This window comes from Orbicella franksi, chromosome 1 (assembly GCF_964199315.1).
Source record: "Orbicella franksi chromosome 1, jaOrbFran1.1, whole genome shotgun sequence".
NCBI lineage: Eukaryota > Metazoa > Cnidaria > Anthozoa > Scleractinia > Merulinidae > Orbicella > Orbicella franksi.
In genome coordinates, this window is record NC_138145.1 from 21,608,718 (window position 1) to 21,628,567 (window position 19,850).

General features: G+C 40.2%; 3 protein-coding genes across 3 annotated transcripts; all 3 read right to left on the reverse strand.

Annotated features, from left to right (window-relative positions):
• Positions 1-1,260: 1,260 nt before the first annotated feature.
• On the reverse strand, positions 1,261-4,088 carry LOC145497136 (uncharacterized). The gene has a single exon (XM_081476938.1). It carries the CDS (start codon positions 3,794-3,796, stop codon positions 2,561-2,563), a length of 1,236 nt encoding a protein of 411 aa, XP_081333064.1. The 5' UTR covers positions 3,797-4,088; the 3' UTR covers positions 1,261-2,560.
• Positions 4,089-6,303: 2,215 nt separating this feature from the next.
• Positions 6,304-7,555, reverse strand: LOC145497193 (uncharacterized). The gene has a single exon (XM_081477006.1). The coding sequence runs from the start codon at positions 7,553-7,555 to the stop codon at positions 6,668-6,670; it is 888 nt and encodes a 295-aa protein (XP_081333132.1). The 3' UTR covers positions 6,304-6,667.
• A 2,550-nt stretch (positions 7,556-10,105) lies between these two features.
• LOC145487392 (uncharacterized) lies at positions 10,106-16,864 on the reverse strand. Its single transcript, XM_081466195.1, has 6 exons — positions 14,177-16,864; positions 13,352-13,408; positions 12,888-13,004; positions 12,437-12,583; positions 11,342-11,686; positions 10,106-10,756 (listed from the first exon to the last, which is right to left on the reverse strand). The coding sequence occupies exons 1-6, from the start codon at positions 16,862-16,864 to the stop codon at positions 10,106-10,108; spliced, it is 4,005 nt and encodes a 1,334-aa protein (XP_081322321.1).
• Positions 16,865-19,850: the final 2,986 nt, after the last annotated feature.

Here is a 19,850-nt window from a genome sequence, read left to right on the forward strand (position 1 = left end):
TTTGCAATTTCATTGTTAAATCTTTTGAACAGAAAACAAAAGTAACTTTTAAGAAAAAAAAGAGGAGAAAAAATGTGGAGTCCCTCTGCGGGGGGCTGACCGCCATGCCCTTCCTAACCGAAGATCGGAAATGTAACCACTGGGCTACAGGGGGACTCCTTGAATTGGGTAGCAAATTTAACGCTACCTATATGCACATGAAATGTAGTTTTTATTGACAGGCTAATCTTGCATTGGGAAATGTGCTATGAAAAAAATTCCAGACCATGGATCAGTTATAAAGTTTTTTTTGAGTGCATTACTTAATGTTTTAAAATTAAAGCAAAAATAAACTTAAAGTGTTTGTCCATTTCTTAAACATAGGCACGGAAGACGAGCAAGAGTTTTTTTTTTTTTTGTGAAGTCTCGGAGATAGGAGCATTCATGGAACTGTTTACAAAAAAGATTTTGTTAATTTGACAAGTTTTTTTTGGGTGCGATGTACAGGAAGAAAGAAACTGGGAATTTATGATGTACATACGATGTTACATCGGTAATGGTAAGATAGCTAAATAGTAAGCCATAAAAAGTTTGACTGAACAAACTACAGTAATCTGACACGTCTCCAGATTAATGCAGATACCATCTTATTTTTTTCTTTGGTTCGTTCTTTGATAATACCCACACTGTAATTGGTGTGACACGTGCATATGCATAACTCCCCCACTCACCGATCACATAGCCCTTCCAACCCCCAAGAGGAATTTTTGCTCAAAAATACTCAAGTTAAGAGACCTTTTTGCATTTTATACGAGTCGTAAGTTTACCCTTTTCACACAACACAACACAACACAACAACACTACTTCACCGAAAATAGAAAGAAAGAGAAAAAAAAAACTCTCTTACACATTGAAAGTCTGATTTAATTAAATTGCACTTTAACTTGGTGCCAAGCAGTCTTCAAAGAACATTTGAGCAGTTTTGATACTTTTTACCTTTAAAAATATCGGACTGAAAAGAGTGTCATAAAATGCCCATCAAAGGAAAATAAACTGCCACTGCAGAGACGTAAAAACCGTTCAGAAATGAAAGTTTTTTTTGCTAATATCCTGGGAACAATAGCCGATAACTTGTCAGCTCTAACTGGATTTACTCCCTTATGAAAAACAAGAGTGTGAAATTACCCTTTCTAACTAAAAAATAAAAACATCTCGTTATATTGGCATGCAACAAGAACAAAAAAATCGTTACCTGCACTTACTATTGTAAACGTTAGAACTGCTTCAAATCTGTTTCAAACCTCAAGGCTCATCTCGTTCGTAACTAAAATCCTCAACCTAACCTACAGAAAATGTCGAAGTAAGTCCAACATATGAATACTTCTCCTCTTTTATCGAAGAATAAATATGGCCATTCTAAACTGTGTCGGGATCAAATCTTCTCGCATACCATTTACCTTTACAACAAGAAATTTGATTGGCTGTTTATAGTACATCCAATCTGATTGGTGTAACATACATACATCTCTGACTCACTCACTCACTCACTCACTCACTCACTCATCCATTGACCCGTCCATAACATTCCCGACGCGCCGACTTAGAGGTATTTTTTTTTTACAAAAAAATAACTCAAAAATTGTTACTTGCCAGCTATTATCCAGACCATTTGAAACTCGTTTTAATTTTAAAAGTTTTTTTCCAAGGACTCGTTTTGAAGCAGAAGGAAAAAACAACCGGAAAATGACCTTTTGTCTTGTTGTGCCGCGACAGTTTGCCCCCAACCGACTTCCAGAGAGACAAGACATCGCGTGTGGCAAAATGCCCGTGGGAAGGTTAGAACCTGTTTTTCTTGCTCGAGTGGTCTAACGGCGAATGTCACGCGATACAAGCGCTAGCGCTATGTTTTCTTTCCAGAAAATGTCCCAGCCTTCCTAAATGACAAAACCTGCGATCAGGCTTTCGTATTTCGAAAGAACGCCTGATCGCCGGTTATAAATTAATGACATGACTCAGACCAATTAGCAAATTTTTCATTTTAAATGGAAAACTGTATTTTTCTCTGGCTTTGGTTTGTTGGGCTCCATTCTACCCGTGTTCAAATTGAGTTCATACAGCGAACAAGACTCACTAAATACTCCAACAATATATCTTTTTCTTCATCATCTTAAATTCATTTTAATCTCTGTTGTTATACTGTGGTTCTCTTGAGTTATATTCCATACGAAAACCGTAAAATATTAATAGCTTTCTTGCTGTTTAATATTACTGGAATAATGTTTCTTTTGTTATCGACCAGCCTTATTGAGGTATCTTCATTACATTCATATTTCATTCTGATTATTTACAATTGATATTTTCGTACACAAATGCAGCGGCAACTTCATGTAGGAAATAAAAAAGGTCAATTGAATAATTCAATACAAGAAGGACTGTGACTGGTTTGGCAGAGCGTTCGTCACGATTTCTTTCCAGGCAAATTATCTTATAAATTTCCAAACTTCCCTTCGGCTGTTCATGTATTTTACACCACGCTCGTTTGTCTAGAGAAATCAAAAGGATTAAGAATTAAGAATTAAAGTCAATCGGAAAAAACAGAGCTTGAGCTCAGCGATGTATCAAGATGTTCGCTGCTGGTTCCTCCACTGAGATGAAACTGATCCAGCAACCATTCCAGTCGAACTTTATCATCGCTCAATTTTCTCTCGTATTGTCCCTTTAAGATCCTCTTCAGATCTCTCTTTTCGTTTGTAAACTTATTCTCAATTTCCAGCCTGTCTCGGTCGAATTTTAACTGCAGTGTTTGCATCTCCAACGAGTAACATTTCTCCAGCTGTTCCTTCTGATATTTTAACACAGAGATGTCATGTTCGTATCCTTGAACTTCCGACTCGAATTTCATCCTTTCTTGCTGAAGTATTCGTCGAAATTCCGTCTCGAATTTTCGCCTGATCTCTTCTTTTTCCTTTCGGAAGGTCTCCTCCATGTCTGATTTTTCTCTCCTAAAAATGTTCATCAAGTCGTTCTTCTGTTGCTTGAATCTTTGCTCCATGTCCATGATTTCACAGGCGAACTGGTCCTCCAATAGTTTGTGTTTACTAGTGTAGTGCGACTGCATTCTGCTCTTTTCCTGGTTCAGTGATTTCATCAAGTCTTCCCTGTCGACGTTCAACTCCGCATCTAAGAGCCCTTTGAAGTGCATGTCCACCTCGGGTTGCTCATGGTTGTATACGGTCTCGAGATACGCATTTTCCTCGAAGTAAATGTTCTCAAGATCACCCAAACCTTCAGACAGTGTTCGCTTTAATTCGTTTTCCACGTCTTCGATTCGCTCCAGTTTCTTGCGTATCTTGGCCTCCATTTCCGTTTTTTCAGCTCTGAAAGTTTCTTCTTTTTCCCTGAGAATCCTCTCAAAATTTAGTCTCATTTCTTTTTTCTCTTTATTAAAATTCTCCACCAGACTTTCCTTCTCTCGATCCCATGATTTCATCAGCGCGCATTTCTCGTCATCGAATGACAGTTTCAAAACATGTTTCGCCTCCTGAAACTCTAAACGAATATTATCTTTGTCTTTCAAGAAAACCTGTCGCATTTCTTCCTTCTCGCACTCGAACGCTTTTCTCATATTTTCCTTCTCCGCTTCGAACGCAAATCGCATTTCGTCTTTCTCATCTTCGTGGGCGCGTTCGATAATTTCTCTCTCTTGAAGAAATCCCCTGACGATTTCTGCCTTCTCCTCGAGTAACTGCCTGTCTTCGTCCGATACATCCACGAAAGACAGGTTTTCCTCGGAATTCTTCGACGGGTCGCCCTCCATGACGTTAACGGCTTGAACTACAAACACAGAATTCACGAATCTAACTTGAAATCAAAGCGTATTTCACGGCGGTGAACTCAAGCCGCGCCAGTGACCCTTGATCAAGACATTTTATAGACGATCGATAAGCCGGAATCGCCGCTGCGTGCGCACTTTGTCTGACGGCGATTCCTGTTAAACGGGCTGTCACTTTTCGAACGCGACGATAAATTTTATCCCTGTGTAATAGCCAAGAGTCACTAGAACCGTTCGGTTCTGCTTCACGCTAAGCTGAGTTCAAGAAATCAGTGATATGTTCAGGCCCGTGATAAACAGGGCATAGTTTCGTTTTGATGACTTTGTCAAGACACGATTGCTAGAAAGAAAATCTGCATATAGATCGATAAGATGCTATCTCGAATTGAACTAATTACGCTGTGTTTTTTGAAAGAGAAACATCTCGGCTCAAAAATCACCTGGCGAGGAATAATCGAGGTTAATTGATTCAGCGCTGGTGAACACACATTTCAAGCTAATTTGAAAAGCGGCATTGACTCATAAAAAACTCCACAAAATATTGCCTTTGGCGAATTATCGTCCTATAATAAACAGCTCTGTTCTATAGCTTTATTAGTCCTCTCTAAAAGACAGCGTCAATCTGATACAAAATAACCTTTTCTCCCAAAGTTGACCTCGACCAGACACAAATACAAATAGCAATTTCAAGGATTATATATTCTTCTTTATACCCGATGTCAAGCACTTTTGTAATTAATTTTGTATCCTGGGGCCAACTGGTACCCGGAAAAGATTTAGGTCGCACCCCATCATGGCCTAGTTCCGAAAGAGACATTGTTTTGCAAACAGACGATTGAAAAGTAAAATATAATTTTTCGCTGGTTGGGTGATTCCGAAACATAAATACACCCACATCGCTGTTGTGACGTCATTAGCCTTACTAAAACAGTTCTTTGGGATGTATAAAATTCCCACAAGGTTTAAAAATACTTCTGCCGACGAATTTAGAGTCCATTAAGGATTGTCTTGTAATTTATTCACCGGCTGCCTGTCGAGATTTTAAACCCAAACAAAACTCTGATAATGAATGGGTAATTCAAACAAATTCACTACCACTAGAAACTGTGACCAATTCCGTTACGCGCTTTCACTGACTATAAAGTAAGTTTTATCGATTCTGAGTTGTATATACGAAAAAAATACCGCAACTACCTGATAATAACAGACATTTATTTGAAAAGCCTGGGAAAGTTAAGATTGCCAGAGAACGGAGAAGATTGGGTTAACGATGAAATTCAGTGATAATTTGTTGATAAAACGGTGTGAGACAGAACTCTCGTCAGCACAATGAAAGGTAAGGCTCGTAAAAAAGGAACACAGACTACAAAATGATTAGGAAAGTTAGAAATCGTGTTATAATGAAAAGTCGTAACATTCTGTGGAAGAACTGAAAGGTGAGGGGCGCGCTTGTTCGAGGGGAGGCGCTTATTTCAAATTTTGACCGATAGGAGGGGCGCTTATTCGAAGGGGGCGCTTATTCGAGGAGGGGTGGGAGGCACTAATTCGAGGATTTACGGTAAACGTGCTTCAACTTTGCGTTGAATGTGTTAATTCAGTGGATCGGAATGTTCAATTTTTGTCTATCCGTTGATCCTTTGAGTTACTTTAAAAACACTGTGTATCACTAGTTGAAAGCAAAAATATTTTCATGAGGCCATAAGCTGTGTTTTGTGTACGAGAATAGGATTTCTGGTAAGAGAAGGGAGTGGCTTGGCCCTATCTTTACCAGCGACCTTAAAATACTGAAATCGAATACCATATACGGTAGTTACAAACTTTACTATAAATTAAGAACACTTCAGATCCAGAACAAATGTTCGTGTAAGGGAATAGCACCGGAATTAAAATAGGTTTAGAATTATTTCGGCTAGTATTTTAATTACTTTCGATAACTGACCAAAATGTACACGGCTTATCAAATCCTGAGAAACATGTTCACGTCCGCACTCATTAAAAATATTGTAATGTTGTTGTTGTTGTTGTTGTTGTTGTTGTTCTTCTTCTTCTTCTTCTTCTTCTTCTTCTTCTTCTTCTTCAACATGAAGATGGCTTGTTTAATTTGAGCTTTTGATAATTAGAAGTACCATCATCCTACTGCTGGAAGCTAGTTGTTTTGAGAAATAGTAATGAACGATTTAATAATTTCGTCGGCTTATCGGCTCGCTTAAATGAATACTGTCTTGAATTGAGGTTTTTAAAACAAGATTCTTTCGTTGTCAGCTTCGAGCTTACAGAGTTGGTCAGTCGAGGTTAACCTCAAAGAATAGTTTTTTAAATAAAAATCTTTCTTTCCGACACTAGGGTGTTGCCTTTAATTTATTGAACGTCTCCTTTATTTGCATATTTTCTTTTCGACGAAAGTGCTATAAATTCTAAACAGAACGTAAAGTTTGTCTTGTGATCAGCACCTTAGTTTTCCTTACAACATGACTGCATTACGGTAACCAAGTAAACATCTGATTGTTGCCAAGATATTATCTCTTGTTGCTGCATGATTTATCGCCAAATTCTCATATCTTACATGAAAAGGAATGTATGTAACTCAGTTTGAAGAATTAATATTATGAACTTGAAACTGAAGTGATCGACAAAGAGATGTGAAGGGCCTGAACAGTCCTTATTCCGACCCACGCCCGAGCCCTTTCGCCTCGTGCGTAAACTAAAACAAATTTAATAGTACCATCCATGTTGGGCCATAATTATGTTTAAAGGAAATGCTTTAGAAGAAATCTTCATTTGGATAGTTTTTTTTTTTCAGCGCTATACTGCATCGTGGGACAAGCGTAGCCGAAGACGAAAAGGCACACTGCACCCTTAAATTTTAGTCTGAGTCCAAGGCTTTTGAGCATGGATAATCTTACGTTGAAGCTCCAGTTTTAAATTCTGTCGTAATTCATCTTCTTTTCTTTTATAGCTGAGTTCCAACGCGTTTTTCTCTCCCTCAAATATTTTAGCCAGTTCATCTTTCTGGATTCTCAAGCTGTCCAGCCCTTCCTTGAGTCCGTCTATGCTGTGAAGCAGGTACGCTCGCTCGTATGCGTATCTTGCTTGACATTCTTCTTCTACTAGTTTCCTTACAGCCAGTTTTTCCCTTTCAAACCTCTGCGTCATCTCAGCTTTTTCTCTTTCAAACGACCTTAGCAGAACCTCTTCTTGTTTGCGCAGCACGGTCAAAAGTTCTCCACAGTCGAGGTTAGTGTTGTCATGACAGCCGTTCTTCCCTTCCACTGTGCCATTTCCGGTAATTCTTGGTTTGGTGCCCAGTTCCTTCTCATATCCGCACTGACTTAGATGTTGAAGTGCATCTCGGTGAACATGCCTAGTGAACAGATCGAATGATTTTCTCAAATCGCGAAGTTCGCTCCAAAAGAAATCCTTTTCTTCTGTGAGAACCCGAATAAGCTCGTCTTTGGCTTTGATGATCTCGTTATACTCATTTCTCAGCTTAATTTCAAGGTTGCTTTTTTCTTCAATAAACTCCTTCTCCATTTCGTCTCGCTCTAGTTGCATCTCATCTTCAAACTGTTCTAGGTGTTGATGCAAAATATCATCGAAATCGGTTTGACACGAAATGTCCTTTGTGGTTTCGACTTTTTCGGTATTTTCAGCTTTTGTATCTTTGACTTCATCATGATTTTCAAAATCTTCACCTCGAGTGGAATCTTTTTTGCTGGATTCACAATTACTTCCTTCGCTCTCCATAGGGTTTTTCCGACTCTTCTTCGCTGTTACAACTGCGAGGAAGATTTAAAGTTGCATAAAACAAAACCTTCCCAAGATTGAAGTACTTTCGAGGACCAGGATCGTCCACCAGCTTTCCTTGCGGAGAAGATGAAGATTTCTATCGGAATTCACAGCAAATTTCTCTCTAATTATATTGTGCCAATAATTGCAAACGGCAGGTGATACACTCCTTTGTTTACAGACGAGATTCGAAGCTCTTCGTAGCCTTTTGTGTGAAACTGAAAATACCTGTATAATTGAAAAGGCAATTTGCCTAACGACATAGCTACGCTTGGCAACCCCCGAAGCTTCAATAAAATCCCTGCAATAAAATTTTCATGAAGTTAAGTTTGCCAAACCGCACTCCTTCTTTCTTATTCTTTGTTCAGAAACGTTGTTTATAGTCATCCTGTGGATCAGACGCTGCTCTTAAACGTTTAGCTGTTAACTTGACGATAATATACACGACATGTTGTGACCCACACAGGTAATAAAACAGACTCTTTCGCGCCAATTGTCTCAGTGAATTACAAAACAAAGCGAGTATTTGTGTATAGTAAATTGGGCCAGTGGCCAATTTTAATTATTTTCGTCTGAAATACTCCGAATAAATGAATAATCAAGCACTCTTGTGGTTTTTACTTTTTTGCACCACCCGTTTATTGTCTCATAGAATTGCAAAGTATACGCTTAAGGTGTCACTTTATAGCGAATTAATGACTTGAGAACTATTCTTCGCCAGATTACTCAGACACTTTGCAGCGCTTATGGTGCCGCGACGTTCATTAAGCTTCCTTGGTCGATTATGTGAGCGTTGGAGGGCATTAGAAGAAATTATTAATAATAGAAACACCCGAAGCGCTTATTTTACATATAAACGAAGATGCTCGAAGAATACTAAGCCGCAAACAGTTTGTGATATAAGGGATGATAATAAGTTTAAGTTGTTCACGAGTCACCAAGAGTCATATTGGAAAGATGTTTCCAATAAAGCTTAAATAAAAGCAAATAGAGATAGTAAGAATGTAATGTATTTTTACTCCTTGTTTGTGATTAAAACAACGATATGGAAATACCAAAGAATACTTCGAACGATTGGCGAAAAGTTGGTAGCACGTGACATTTTTTGGGCCAGTCAGATCGGCCCTCCATTACAGCTGTCATCATTTGGCTTCGTTGGCCAGCCTACGTGCAACACGTTTGGGCCTGTTTACAGCCTTGTGGAGCCCACACGAATTAACCGACTGAAATGTTTTATGTTACAGCTGGAATAAATTCCAAAGGTTAAGAGAAGAAAATACAAAAACCAAATCAAACAAAACCCAACTAAACCAAACCGACAAACTTCGCGACTCTTAATGCTAAAATTGTAGACAATTTTGAAATGTTTTCCAACTGAAACTTACTTTTAAGGCCAATGAAGGCGATATTGTTAAGGTGAAAACTTTGTCTACCATTAGCCGGAAAAGGCTTGGTAGGAGTACAAGGCTTTCTTCCGTCCATCGGAAAATATCAAGCCAGAGCTGACGGCCCTTAACTCATTTCTGGATGATTCCAGTTAATTCTGGCCAAAGCTCACATGGCCAAAACTTACAGTAAGAATTTAACGAATTTTTCGTTTTTGGTTGTTGACGGAGTCCTAATTAGGCAGAGAAATGACAAATGTACGAAGTTGATTATTTCTTTTAATAAACAGGCCTTCACACAAGAGTTTCTCATAAAGCCTAACTTTTTAAAACCACAACGCTCGATCTCGGTTGCTATGTCAAGTATTTTAAATCTTCTTTCCTGCCCGGAAAAATGTTCCCAAACAACAGAAAAATTCCACTAAACGCACGAGGAGGTGAGATTCAGGTACCTGGACATCTCAGCAAAAACGTCCTTGGTATTTGAAACCTGAATTATATCTGGAAAATTAAGAATTAGTTCACTGTGGGATGAAAATTGATGAAAAGATCCCACAAAAATCAATAAGAAACAAACGTTGATCATAGTCTACGAACAAAATGTTAATCATAACTTAATCTTTCAAAATTAGAGCTCAATTCGCTATTTCTACCCTTTAAGAGTTAACCAATTGGTATAATAACCTGCTATTTACTTATGTCTCTGAGCAACAAAGCGTCCTCATCATTTGGTTTGGAATACTAAATATCTCACACTCTGTTTAGTATTCAAAATTATGTTAAATGTTCAATTCCCTCTGTGAGATGCGCCTGCAAGGAATCATGGTAGTTGTATTTATCATCTTAGACTGAATATTTTGTTTTGATGAATCCAGCTACCATGATTCCCCGCAGGCGCGTCTCACTGAGGGGATTGGCCATTTGAATGGTAAATTGTATTTTAAAAACTTTAAATGTTGATTATTGAAGACAAAAAATGCAAATGAAATAAAAGCAACGAGGAACATACCACAGTAGCAGTAATTCAGAGTCATTTAACGAAAATTTTCAACCTGACATAAGTCAAAAGAAGATATTTGACCGGTAGAATTGTATTCACATGTCATTCACTGAATGGTGTTCATTAATACGAAGCACTGATTCGCTCAAAGTCTTTGCGTTCAAACCTTGAACACTTACTGCAGGGATACTCCTGGAACTCAAATGAAAACTGATCGCCTTTGGAGCCTCGGCTAAACTTCTCACCATCGTGCATCTCTTTGAATTCTTTGGTCGTGTACCTGTTTTCGGCATTCGTGTGGAAATTGTCGTATCGATTATCGTAGCCTCTGTCATATTTGCTCTCATACTTGGAGCCCAGGTATCTTGATGACGCTTTAAATGACGTTCCATCTAACTTCTCGTTCTCCTGTGCATTCTCATATTTGCTTCTGTGTTTGGTGTCAAGGTATTTTGATGATCCGTTATATGATGTACCATCCGGCGCCTCGCTATCGTGACAGTAGCTGCTGTCATATTTGCTTAGACGTTTGAATTCCTGATCATATCTTGGTGATGCCTTATATGACGTACTGCCCGGCCCCTCGTCTTTAGTCAGATCTCCAATGAGGTTCTGAAGAGCAGACTTCTGGTGTCGCAGTTGCTCGTTCTGTAGATGCGACGTTTTCTGTCCTTCTTCCAAGGCTTGAAGACTCTTCTTTAAATTGTTATTCCTTGTGTGCAATTCCTGAACCATTTCCTCTGACATGCCAGTCATACTTTTTACATCCTGCATCTGAATGTTAAAATAGGGACATTACTATCTAAACATTTTTCGTTTAACAGCTAGCTCACCACTCTCTTGACAGATGACTTTTCAGTATTTACTCGTCACAGTCGAACCTCCTGTTAGTTGACCGCTCATGGAAAGTTAAAAATGAAATGTTTAACTTCCTAGTGACCGCTTAGGATAGATATTCCCCATTCTGAGGAAATCGCTTCGAAGTAGGGGCTTGACTGTACTAAGAGGGTCTGTAGGGTATTCCCAGGATCCGGGATTTAACCAAAATACGGTGCGGGAATCGGGAAAACGCTAAATATCTTGACTGGACCCGGGCTTTGACTGCTCCCCGGGAAGCGGGATTTGTCAGAAATTTGGGCGCGGGATGCAGGAGAGATTTTGCTTGTCTGTCGGGAATTTAGGAACTCGTCGCGACCCAAATAAACGTTCTAGCGGCCAAAGCAAATCAACCAAATAAATAGGAACTGGATATTGTTCATTCCAAGTAAAAGGCTTAATACATTCCGTAGACTTAGAACGGTAAAACGGAAAGTTTACTGTCAGAGAGATAGCCACAACGCAAGTACAGCATGTACCGACCTTATCATTCAAACGGGTGACGTATTCATTCATAGCCTCACGTGCGAGTTTTAGCTTGGTCTCCAATTCTTTCTTTTCCACCTCTAGGTGGGCAATTCGTACTGCATCTTCAGACATTGACCTGTGGGGCATATCTCCTTTGCTACTTCCTTCTCCAAATTGCGTCTTGATAATCTGACCAATGGTAACAATTTCGGTTTCGATTCTCCCCAGTGCATCAGAGTCCAGTTCTCCACGAGAACCTGACAGCTCACGGCCTGTATGCATGAGTCTTTGTTGTAAACCCTGGATGTTGTGAAGACTGTTGGAATTGCGAGTGGATATTTCTGTCTCGAAAGAGGTAGCCTAGAATTGAAGCAAGAATTTAGCACATTTTTTTCCTAACACTTGCCGAATTGGGGTCTTTTACTTCCGACGTCGAACTTAAAGAAGTCAATTGCTCTGGTGCTACCTTGACGATTTTTCATGAGACCCTTGTGTGTGACTCGTCAGATAAATTAAAAGCTATTGAGCAATATTTCATTTCGCATTGTCGGTTATGTGGTTCAAACATTAACTTTCTTAGTCACAACCTCTTCTGACCATTTATACAACAGATTTAGGGCAACGCTCTCGCCTGGTCTAGTTTCAATTGCTTTTCAAAATGAACTTTTAGCTTTTTTATTTCAATTTTGAACTAGGCACTTAGCGGGTTAATGTTGCAAGTTATCACCATTTTTGGGTCTACGCCGAGGACGTTTCGAGCATTATGCTTAGCCTAAATGGACTATCAGGTGCTGTACCCAGAACAAAGAAACCCTTACCCAAGTGCTGTTACTCTTTTCTACCAACTACTTCGGAAAACAGATGCTGTTTCTGGGTGGAAAAAAGGCTGAGACTGCGCCTTCGAAAAAGGAGTTAAAAATCCGGGCGTGTCATCTCATTTGATGCAAGCTGGTGATAACAGGCATCGATTTTGCTTGCAACTTCTCGTTAATTCGTGATTAGTTAGATCTTGTTCCTCTGAATATTTTTGCGCTTCTTACATAAACTGAACAACACGACGAGAGCGATAGAACAGCCTATACGATGCTAAATATTTTTGTATCGCTTTACCTTTTCCTTCTCGTTCTTGAGTTTTTCTAGCAGCCGATGCAGCTGGTTTTGTAATTCTGATGTTCGTTCCTTTAGAGATGCATTCTCAGACACCAGCTGTTTCAGTCGTTCAGTTTCGTCACTTTCCTCGGAGGACTTCTCTGGATGCTGGAAAAAGAGAAAAATGGGTCTACTTGTGAGGAGGCTTTACTCATTAACAGTCTTGAATTTAACGTAAAAGAAATTCATTGTATAGAGAATAATGGAAGAAAGTACCACAAAGCCTGCGAAGTAATGTGGTAGTTACGAGTTTTTTTTACCAACGATGTCCAAAATTGAAGGAATAGATTTGAGAAACTAAAAGAATCCTGGAGTCCTTCTGTTTAAATTGGCGATTGAAAAGTTATTCTTTGTAAGGACACTCATCCCCTTAAAAACCATTTAACCACAATTGGGCCAAATGTGTGTTTACCGAGGTGCGTTGCAGTATCTCAGCTTGCTTTTCCTCAAGAGCTTTTATCTTCATTTGAAGTTCTTTAGTGACCTGGAGCAGCTTGTTCTTTTCTTGCGACACCGCTTCGTATTTTGCCTGCAACAAGAAAGAAAATTATACCTCACTAATAGGACTCTTATTCCGCCTACGCGCCACTGAGCTGAAAGAGGAATACCAAAACAAAGCAAATGACAATGGTGGAAATTTCAAAGAAGAGAGGTGTAAAATGAGTCAACCCTTTCAATTTTAAGGACAAGAGCGCTTAAGTGCAACAAGGCACAACAGTTAGAATATACTAGTTACGTAATTTCAAAGATTTCATATGGTACAGAGCAGTTCATCTTTCTCTCTAGTGACTTAAAATTGGCAGTCTCATTGATTTGAGATTTTTCTTCACATCATTTGAACTGCCTTACGCTACCGAGTGGCTGAAACACACTCACCTTGTATGAAGGCTCTTGACTGTAATTTCTCGGAGGAGATTCGTATCGCGACTCATCCTATGGGGCGAACAGAGACAGTTGCGTGAGTCAGTATTTGTCGCAAATTGTACATATGTAAAATACAAAATTATCGGCTTTTTATACCATTATCAATATAATATTATCGCATAATCATTTGGTGAACGCAAGCTAAACTGAAAGGCTTCCCCTTCTCCGGGTCGCCTTGCTGTTGAGATCAAACCTCGGGAAATAAATATAAACTTCCCTGAAGGGAAGACTTCGAAGGGAATACAGAAGTTATGGAACGCTCTCAAGTAGTATATATGGGAGGCGCGGTGGCCTCATGGTTAGTGCGCTCGTCTCCGGATCGAGCGGTCCGGGTTCGAGCCCTGGCCGGGAACATTGTGTTGTGTTCTTGGGCAAGACACTTTACTCTCACAGTGCCTCTCTCCACCCAGGTGTATAAATGGGTACCGGCGAACTTAATTCTGGGGGTAACCCTGCGATGGACTAGCATCCCACCCAGGGGGGAGATGAAATACTCCTAGTCGCTTCATGCTACAGAAACCGGGATAAGCTCCGGCCTGGTGGGCCATTTGGCTCGTATGCAGACTTTACCTACCTTTACCTCAAGTAGTATACCACATGAGAGCGTTGCATAACTATTTTATACCATGCCTTAAAAAAATACAGTGCCTAACATAATCAATGCGACATACGCGCATTGCACGCCGAGATGGGAAGTTTGAATTTAATACGGTCGATTTTCTGTATTCTGATTGGCTGTATTTTCTATGGCACGGTATCAACACTAATATTCAATACCTTCAGGTTTGATGCACTTCGTCTATCACGGATATCAAGGTGACCACCAGGTGAATCCTCTCTTCTCTTCTCTCTTCTTCCCTCATCAGGCATTCGCATCTTGGCATCATATTCTCTGTTTGTCTTTTCAGCTTTGGCTGCACGAGTTTCTAACCCTCTTACTTTTCCTTCCAGGTGCGAATCCTTCCTTTCAGCTGTTTTCACTCTGTCTTCACGGGAGTGCGATTTAACCTGGCTTTCATGTTCTCGCCTTTTCACATTCTCTTTTTCGCTGTTCTTCATCTCGAGATCTTTAACGGCACTTGTTAAGGTCTGTATCTTGTGCTCATTGTCCTGATTTACTTTCAGAAGCCTTTCCATTTCTGCTTTGGCTTCCTCTTTGTATTTCTTATGAAGGTCGATGTTCTCCTCCAGCGCTGTCACTTTGGCTTTTAAGCCTTCGTTCTCGCTTTGCAAGGCGCTGATCTCAAATCGTAATGCAGATTCATTCTCTGAAGGTACACGATACATAGAATTGCCTCTCAGTCCGGACTGCTCGACTGATCCAATCCCGATCTCTGTAGCGACAGGTTGGTTGCTTGGCAACTCTCGCTTCTTGCTGTATTCAAAGCTGGCTTGATAGCTAGGCTGCCACGTGGGATCATTCCTTAGACTATAATCATTACCTGCAAGCTGTTGATAACTAGCGGTAACACCGTGTTGTGTAACATGGGAACCCGCAGATGCTCCTGTACACACACTGTCTTTATTTGGTTGTTGCTCTTGGTGTCGTTGTTGTTGTTGTGCCCGCTGGTATGGTTGCCAGAAAGGAAGACCTTTTGTATTACTGCTATCGTCTGTCAGCTGTTGACGGTTTGCAGTCAATTCTATTCTTCCAATTGCAACTTCATTCAGATGATCAGCCTTTTGCAGTTCCAACCTTTCATTATCACTCATCTGCTCTTTGCTCATTCCTCTACCTCCTTCATCTGTTCGTTCACCTTGGAAGTTCCCCACAGACAGTCTCGTCCATTTCTCGTGACTTCCCTGCTGTCGCTGTCTATCAATCTGAGCTTGACTTTCCACTTGAAGCCTCTCCTTTGTTCTTATGATTTCATCCTTTTCTGACTTCATTTTCTCTTTTTCTCGGTCAAGCTCTTCCTTGATCTGCCGTCTCTCAGCTTGTAACGTTTGATCAAGTACTTCTTTTTCTCTGTGGTATGTCTTGTCCAATTCCACTTTGTGATCTGCTAACAGTTTTTCAAAGTCATCTTTTAACTTACCACTGAGCCCGTCACGTCCTTTTTGCGTCACTGTCTCCTCAAACGATTTCATCTCCACGTTAATTCTCTTTTTCTCTTCAATTTCCAGACGAAGTACGTCGACCTCGGTTTTAAGGCGTTCATTTTCTTTTCTGTTCCACGAATCCTCGTTGCAATATTTTTCTTTTTCCAGCTCCAATTGTTTCTCTACCTCGAGTCTCAGTCGTCTCTCTTCCTGTAGCTTTTCTTCAACTTGTCGTATCTTCTCCTGAAAGTCTCTCTCCATTTGCATTCTTTCCTGTGCCAAATTAGTTTCAAACTCTGCCTTAAGTCTTTGAGAATTCGTTTCACTTTCGGTCAACCGGAGATTGAAATTCTTCTCGATCTCGTGTTTTTCTTTGTTAAAGCGTACCTCCATCTCTGAGTTTTCGCGAAATGCCTCTTGCTTCTGGAGAGAAATTTCCCTCTTCAACATCACTTGATATTCAGCTTCAAGTTTCTCTTTGAGTTCACTTTTCTCTTTGGCGAAATTCCCTGTCATTTGTCTTTGCTCAGTTGCAAGCTTTTCTTTAAGATCCTTTAACTGCTCTTGATAATGCTGCTCAAGTTGCTTTCTCTCCTCATTAAACGACTGCGTAAGTTTAGCAATCTCGTCTGCGAAATTTTTCTGCATTTCCATCTTCTCCATCGACATGTTTCTCTCAAGCTCTGCTTTCTCCGCTCGCGTTGATTCGTCCCACTCCATTTGCCTGCTCCTAAATCCCCTCAAAAGCTCCTCCATTTTCTTCTTGAAATACATCCCCAGTGATGTCCTCTCTCTTTCAAAGATGTGTAGCAGCTCTTCCTTCAATGCTTCTTCGTCGTTCTCACTCAGTTCTATCTGGAACTCATTGGATGATTGTGTAAGATGGCCAAATCCCGCAGCCTTGATGAGGTTAGTCTCCGTGTAAACTTCAAACTCGTTACTATTTTGGCTTGCGTTGTCCTGCTCTCCAATGCCACTGTCCTTGCTGCTCCGCATTCCACCTTCAAATGATCCATACCGGTAAATTTTTCCTGCAGCTTGGCTGCTAGTTACTATTCCAGATGAGGAATACACCATGGTCCGTTCGCCAGAGATGTCCTCATTTTCTGTGAAGACATCTCTATTGCTTTCTAACTCACCTACAATGACTCCTTGGTTCTCCGTCTTTCCCCCAACATGGCTGCTATTTACATGTCCCGATGTGGAGTACATCATCGTTCGGCCAGAAATGTACTCGTATTCAGTAAAGCTATCTTCTTTGTTGCATTGCGTTTCGCTAGCAGCTATTCCTTGCAAGGAAATCTGTCCTCCGCTACTATTTGCATATCCCGATGTAGAATTCAACGCTGTTTCTCTAGCACTCTGTGGAAGAGCAACGCTTGATTTTGTGTTGACTTCGGTTTTCTTGGTGTTTGAATGCATCACGGTTGCCAACCGTTCCTATTTATCGACAGGTAGAATGAATAGACATCTGCAAAGGATTGGCAGGCAAAGCTTAACAGCTCTGCATGGAACAGTCAATCGTGTAAGTCTGTTCGGTATGGCAGGCATCTCGGAAAGTTAACACTGAGTAAATGAATTATGCAATGCATTTAAGTTTAATGAGTTAAATTGAGGTTTATGCCACCAGCAGTGTTGGGTATACTGTTTAAAGATAACAGGAAAATTTGTCCGCTACAATGGATATAATTGACACAAACTATTACGAAGTTGAATGCTGATGTGCTCATTTTAAATAATAATAAAGAAGTGCTTGATTCATGTATTTACCAATAATTCTGTAAGCGATAAAGATCAGTTCATGAGGATAAGGAAGTTCTTGTGCGAATATCGACTAATCTTCCATAGAATACCACTTAACCGTGGGAAGGTTGCGGTCTAGACTAATGCAGAAAATACTATTAAGTATCTCGGCAGCTCCATGAAAAGTGTGAAATTTCGGCGAATATGAACCACAGCAAGTCAATAACCATAACATTTGCGGTTTTCAGACTAGCGGTTTGGTAAATCCACTGGGCCAGTGAAATGCCCCATCACCTCCTGCTGTTACAAAAGAATGGGTCTTCGCCATTTCCACAGACCTAGTCAACACAGACAATATTTCAATATCAACGCTTATACGTATATTTAACAGTATGTGTTTTGCGCTCTCTAGTAACACAGAATAATCATTTTACTTAAATTTCAGTGCCTTTTTGTCCACTAAAAGTAATGCTTTATAAAGAAAAAGATTCACAAAAAGTGTTAAAATTAGTCCTGGGATTTCATTTAACAAAGTTGCTTTGTTGCCGACCAATCATGATTAAGGTTACCTGTAGCGACCCGTCACTTACAGGCACCAGTCCTGTATAAACTGATGAAAAATATGGATTTATACATGCATAAAAAACCAAGACAAGTGAACCTGAATTGATTTAGACCTCAGTCTTGGATGTCGTTCCGGTTCACACCGAGCCTAGACATGTTTGAAAATGTTAAGTTAAACTAGGCCTGATTTCTTGCTGGTTATATTCAACTGTTAAACTTTACTGCTTTCACACTAGAATAAACCATAACTGGTGAAATAAAGAAAGAACGAAGTTCACCAAAGTGTTCACAAGAGGAGGTGTGTTTCGCGGATCTTGATCCAACCGTGTTCGATGAAGTCACACGAATAACATTTAATGTGACGCCCATTGAAGAAAAAAGGGGAAGCCAGCAACATCCCACAGCTCTCTTTATTTAAGTACAGAAAACCAGCAAGAAAGAAATGTTCTTATTGCTCACTGAAGGCCTCCTCGTCCTTTACATCAGACGCCATTAAAACCCTTACAGTGGATGAAATAGGTTGTTTTGGTAACAATGCGGTAAGAAATCTGGAAAGGCCTTGCACAGGACGTTTCTCATAAGTCACAAAAACCAAGATTCTCTTTCTTTCATCAGTCAATCGCATCTTCGAATCATATACTTTCACGATTGTATTTTCACTTTCCTCTGAGCGAGTATCTACTGCTCTCGGGTTTCCTTGTAGATCCCATGTATTAGTTTGGACTGTGTTTGCTCTGTCCTCGAGGGCAGCTCGTCCTTCGCCTTCTTGACTTTTTACACTCCCTTCTTCACTGTTCCTCTTTGCATGCTTTTGTAGATGCCGAGTCAAGGCCCGTATCTTGAGGTTACCCTCCTTATTCGCTTCTACAAGTCTTTTTATTTCTCTGTTTTTCTCCTCGATTTCTTGGCGAAGTACTTCTACTTCACTTTTCAGTTGTTCATTTTCCTTTTTGTTCAAACAATCCTCGTTGTGATACTTCGCTTTTTCTTCCTCGAATTCCTTTTCCATACTAATTCGCTGTTGCCGCTCTTCCTTCAGTTTCACTTCCAGATCCACTATCTTTTTCTGACTTTCCCTTGCCATGCATACGCTTTCCTTCAATTCGGCCCTAACTCTGTGCAAACTTGCCTCAGCTTCAGTCAACAGGAAATTGAAGTTCTTCTCAAGCTCGAATTTCTCCTTGGTAAACCGTGCTTTTATCTCCGACTTTTCACGCATTGCCTCTTGTTTCTCTTGCAACGTTTCCCTCATTAACATCATTTGATACTCATCTTCAAGCTTTTCTTTGCGCTTTAATTTACCCTGAGCGGCACATTTCTCTTCAACCCGTTTTTGTTCTTCTCCAAGCTTTTTTCTAAGGTCTGTCAACTGCTCTTCGTAACACTGTTCAAGTTGCTTTCTCTCCTCGTTAAATGAATGAGTCAGTTTGGATATTGCATCTGCAAAATGCTTCTGCATTTCCATTTTTTCCTTCGCCATTTTCCTCCCAAATTCTTCTTTCTCTGCTCGTTTTGTTTCCTCCCACTCTATTTGCCTGCTTCTAAATCCCCGCAAACGATCCTCCATTTTGCTCTTGAAATACATCTCGAATATTTGCAACAGTTCTTCCTTCAATGCTTCCTGGTTGTTGCCATGAGTTTCGCTTAGCTGGCTTCGCATGTCTTCAGCTATTTGCGAAAGATGAGCAAAATTTTCAAAAGTCCCAGTCTTGGCGGCAGTATTAACCTCGATGTAGCTTCCAGCATCGTTGCTGTTTTGACTAAAGTTGTCTTGCTCCCTGAAGCCACTGTCTTCACTGCTCTGCACTTCGCCTTCAGGTAAACGATGATAAATCTTTCCTTCAGTTTGGCTGTTACCTAATACATTGCCCGTTACAGCAGAATACATCATCTGACGCGCGCCTGAAGTGTTTTGGCACAGTTTTGTTAAACAGTGATAATCCGCTCTTCAACTTGTCAAGCGCTCCGCGAAGGTTCGACCCAGCAAAAGCTGGTTACGTGGACTACGCAGCTGTACCGGATGTATATTGATTATTAAGATAAATGGTGAGATCTATGCCACCAACTGTGCAAGAAAGAACTACAAATGGAATTGAGGGTT